General features: G+C 36.0%; 1 protein-coding gene across 1 annotated transcript; it reads left to right on the plus strand.

The window, feature by feature from the left end:
* The first annotated feature begins 1,984 nt into the window (after positions 1-1,984).
* On the plus strand, positions 1,985-2,500 carry LOC138902948 (serine/threonine-protein phosphatase 7 long form homolog). Its single transcript, XM_070190851.1, has one exon. It carries the CDS (start codon positions 1,985-1,987, stop codon positions 2,498-2,500), a length of 516 nt encoding a protein of 171 aa, XP_070046952.1.
* The last annotated feature ends 2,756 nt before the right edge of the window (positions 2,501-5,256 follow it).

Raw genomic sequence — 5,256 nt, forward strand, 5'->3', positions numbered from 1 at the left:
ATTTCGTTGTATGAATGCAAGCCTACCTCTATTTCCACTGTATTCTTTCCTCAGTTATATCTTTGATGGTTTTGATTGAACACGAAATTTGAAAGATAAAAAAAGACTTTTGTGAAATACCAAGATAACAATTGAAATTTGCCGTGTTACATGTCATTACATTTTTGTTTTACTATAGTAGTATCTCATTAAAGATAAAATGAGAAATTAAAAATTAAAAAAATTTCAAATATAGAAAGATAGAGTTTGTATTAAAATAAAACTGAGCGAGTAACAAATGGGGTGAGAAATTTTGGGGAAAAGTACAATAAAAGGGACAGATTTCTCTTTTGACAGAGTCTTAAAAGTTTTGTTTCTTTCTGACAGTAGTCTTAAAAGTTGATACTTCTATATTAGGGAAAAATGGAACTCTAGTTAGGCCTTAGATGGAGCCTCTGTTCAATTTGAGGTATGAAACAGGCAACTGTAAGGATGAAGCAAAATGTGATTTTTTTGGACTCAAAAAATAAAAATATAAAAAAAAAAATATATAGTGACAATAATATATATGGCCGTTTGACCAGTTAAGTATATCGTCTTTCACAAAGACGTTATATGTGAATTAATGTAAGCGCGAAACTATAGCGTCCTTTGTTACTATATATATAGCGTCTTAACAAAAGACGCTATACATATACTTATATCGTCTCCTTCCCTTCACCCAAAACAGAACCCCCCCTCCCCCCACCCTCAAAAAATCAAAACGGTCCCCCCCTCCATTTTTAATCAAAAATAAATTGTATGGAGCTCACCCATCCTACAAAAAGTAAAAATTCTCGGTCCCACGTGCTAGCTAAGGCGTTATCTCGGACATTGTTGCTTGTTTCGGCTCCAAATCATAAAATCTTCGACTTTCTAAAAACCTTAAATTGAGGTATTCCGACTTAATTTTTGTTAAAACTTGTATAAAAATGCATATTAGTTATTTTTTATGTGCTTTATATTATTTTATAATTGTTTTACGATTTAACTAATTTGTTATTTTTTCTCCGGACTATAGTTTTAGTGTGCTAAAAAAATTCGTAAAATAGAGAAATTGTTATTAGTTGTGAAAAAAATATTAATTAGTTACTTTTTACTGTGGTATACGTATTTTCGTGATTGTTTTGTGATTAAATTGAATTGTTATTTTTATCCGGTTTAGATTATTTATTTGCTAAAAGATTAGTAAACTAGATAAATTGTTACTTTAGTTCCCTGTAGTGGTATGTTGCGGCCTAATGTAGTGCTTGTATTTATAATGTAGTGGCCCTTTTAGCGTAGTAAAATGTAGTGCCCTTTAGCATAGTATCCTTGTAGTTATTGAAATTAATCATTTAAGTATCTATGATACCCAAAAATACGCAAAATAGGTGATAGTTCAAACACAAACTCTGTCCAATTCTAGTCAACAATCGTAAGAAAATAACATGAGAAAACAACAATATTTCTCGGATACCTTGGTGCTACTGGGCCTCAAATATCGATCCTGTAACCCATATGTGAATATTTAATAATTAAATCTTGTATAATTATAAAAATTAATTATTTAATTTTATTATAGTCAAAAATAAGTCAGTAACAAACAAACAAACATATAAAATAATAAAACTAACATATAAAATAATAAAACTAACATATACAATAATAAACTAACATATAAAATTAAAGACCTGTTGAGTGAAAAATTAAAAAATATTTCTCATCATGAGCATAAGAATTCAGGATACATTGGTGCTACTGGGCCTCAAATATTGTGTCCGGAACCAAAATATAAATATTTAATAATTAAATCATATATAGTAAAAAATAGGTGAATAACTAACAAACATATAAAATAATAAAACTAACATATTAAAGTAACATATAAAATATTATAATATTAAAAATGTATCAACTTAATTAACAATGTAGTAAAAATATCGAATAAAATTTAATATTCAAGGTATTGCAATATATTTAAGCAATGGAAAAGAAAAATAATGTAATTAATTTTGTTCAATTTACAGTAGTCGTCATGGAGGTTCCGCCTTTGCATCTGGACATGCCTTCCTACATATGGGAGGGGCAGTTATTGGCCCATACTTTACGTTCTAGGAGAGTAGATGATATGTGGGACTTTCTTAAGACCCGCCAGATCCATCCTCGTATAGTCAGACGCCTGCAGGATATGGGTTTCTATAGGATCATTGAGATTAGCCGGCTGCAGCTGGATTGGTCGTTAATCACGGCTTTGATAGAGCGGTGGCGACCAGATATGCACACATTCCATTTGCCCATTGGTGAGGCTACTATCACGCTGCAGGACGTGGAGGTTCTGTATGGGCTGCCGGTTGATGGACTTCCTGTTGCTTTGCCGCATGCCATGAGAGATTATACGGGAGATCAGTACCTAGAGACATTGCAGTGGCTCACCGGTTCCCGGCCAGAGGAGGAGGGTGTATTGGTTGCGTCTAGACATTTGTTAATGCAAGAAAAATGAAAAATTTATGGAAAGTTTTGCTATTTATTTTGGTTAAGCGCAGATAATAACTAAAATGCGCTAGTCATTTATAGGCAAGAAAAAAATACATAACGTGATATGTAACCGCGCTATGCTATGCTTCGCGTGCTAATGATTCTTTACGGTACAATAATGCTTTTCCAGAAGACAGCTTTTCCAGAACGGCAGCTTTATCAGGTTGACAAGACAATACACATAACGCGGTATGTAACCGCGCTATGCTATACTTCGCGTGCTAATAATTCTTTACGGTACAATAATGCTTTTCCAGAAGACAGCTTTTCGAGAACAGCAGCTTTATCAGGTCGACAAGACAATACACATAATGTGGTATGTAACCATGCTATGCTTCGCGTGCTAATGATTCTTTACGGTACAATAAGAAAGCTTCTTAAACTGAACCAAATCATATGTATTTCAAAGAACTTTTGAATAAACATTACAACATCCATTAAAAAAATACCACTACGTGTATTAATGTTAAATATCAAAAAGATTGTTTTGAAGGTTATTTTTTTTAATGGATTTATGTTAGATTATTGTACTGAAGTATTAATGTTAAATATCAAAAAGATTTAACATCAATGGAAATATGATTTTATTTCATACATTCGGCAAGATAAACAAGTACATACACTTATTACAATCACATAACGGAAAGAAAACACTACGTGTATCCTCGATTGTTGGGCACATTAGATGAACTTCTACCAGGATCAGGATTACCACCGACACCCAAACCAGCTGAAGGACATTTACGATGGTCGTGTCCTGTTTGTGAGCATATGCCATATTTACGCGCATAAACGGTATCACCAATATCCATTTGGTTCCGCATACATGTTCTTTTTTACACTTGTAGCTTACGCAAATACTCCTTGTTACACACAATTTTAAATAGTTCCGGCGGCCAATAATGCTCAGCACCCATTGGTTGTAACTGCCCACTATAGGTGTTTAAGTATGCAGCAACACTATATTGCTTATCAACGTACCAGGTTGCCGCGAAACCTGTATGTTAAAATCACTTCATGGTATTTGAGCACAGTATGTGGTAGATGAACCATTTCCCACAAGAACACAACCTGCTGGCTTAATTTATGGTGTGTGTATTATTTCCTCGGTTTTGATGGATAGCAGTGCGAACTTCAAAAATATTTCGCTCGTTGCAATATTGTAAAAATGAATGCCGATGTGCTCGCCTCCTATATTTCTCAAATCTTTTCATTGGTATTGGCATAAATTCAACACCTCTCTCCATCAATTCTGATGCACCTCTATTCCTTTCAAGAAACCTCTCCGCCATCTGTTTGAATGACATCCGCACCATGGCAGTGACAGAAAATCCACGTGCAGACTTCAATAACCCGTTGAAAGACTCTGACACATTTGTAGTCAGGGCTCCCCATCGTCTGTCACCATCCGCATGCAATGTCCACTTGTCAAACTAATGTCGCATCAACCAATGATAGGCTCTTTCGTCTTCCTGCTTGATAGATTCCATGCGCCTCCTGAATTTGCACTCCTGGTGATCAGTTGCAGCCATCCACATTAAATCATGCAAGTCCTTATTGGGATGTGCCTTCTGAAAATTGGTCTTCAGGTGCCTCACACAGAAATAATGGTATGCATACGGCTCCTTCCATTCAGGCAAATGCTGTACAGAACTTAAAATACCGCCATGCCGATCAGATATTAGACAAATACCTAAACGTTATTTGACAATGTGCTCCTTCAAGTGGTTCAAAAATAGCATCCACATCTCTTGGCTTTCATTGAAACAAACAGCAAAAGCTAGGGAAAATATTTATCCATTAGCATCTACTGCAACGACGATCAACAACTTAATATCATACTTTCCATAGACATGAGTGCCGTCTATGGATATTAACGGTCGGCAATGCACAAAACTATCAATTGCTGGTTTGAAGGCCCAAAACACGTATCTGAATATATATTCTGGTATTTTCGGACTCTGCTCAAGCTTCTATTCAACAACAGTCCCAGGGTTAAAATGTTGCTATGCGGCCATGTACCTGGGTAGAGATGCAAATGACTTATCCCAGTCACCGTAAATAATTTCAAACGCACGTTTGTGCCCGAAAAATGCCTTTCTTTTGGTAATGGTACACCATATTCCTGGTGGACAGATGTAATACACTCTTTGATCTTGTACCTTATGGAGTCTTCAATGTGTGGAATCAAGACAAGAGAAATCAAGTCAACATCCAAGTTAAAGTAATTCCCATTGAATGTGTCCATTTCACAATTATGGGTGCCAATGTATTTACCCACAACCCACATATTTATTTTCTTCTTCCTCCCACGCAGCATCCAATTACAACCCGTAAACCATCTACGGCAAGCAACCTTGTATACATCCGGAGATGACCCGTAAACTATCTACGGCAAACAGCCTTGTATACATCCGGAGATGACTCCCATACCATCATCTCATGGCACTCTTTTACGCTGTACATTTTTACCTCCCTGATTAGGCGCATTAGGAAAAAGCTTGCCCTTTGACAGCACCGTTGGTCTAGATTCATTCCACATTGCTGACCGAATTTCGTTAATATCCCTTGTGAGAGCATCCACATCCGGCATATTTGGCAAATGATTAAGTTAGGGAATATGCCTTGAATGAAACGGCACGTGGGACTCCCATACTCTTGGTCTAACAGGAGATGGATCATGCTCCCTCGTCAAATCAGGTTCGGCATTCTCTTCCTCCT

Source organism: Nicotiana tomentosiformis, chromosome 12, assembly GCF_000390325.3.
Source record: "Nicotiana tomentosiformis chromosome 12, ASM39032v3, whole genome shotgun sequence".
Taxonomy (NCBI): Eukaryota; Viridiplantae; Streptophyta; class Magnoliopsida; order Solanales; family Solanaceae; genus Nicotiana; species Nicotiana tomentosiformis.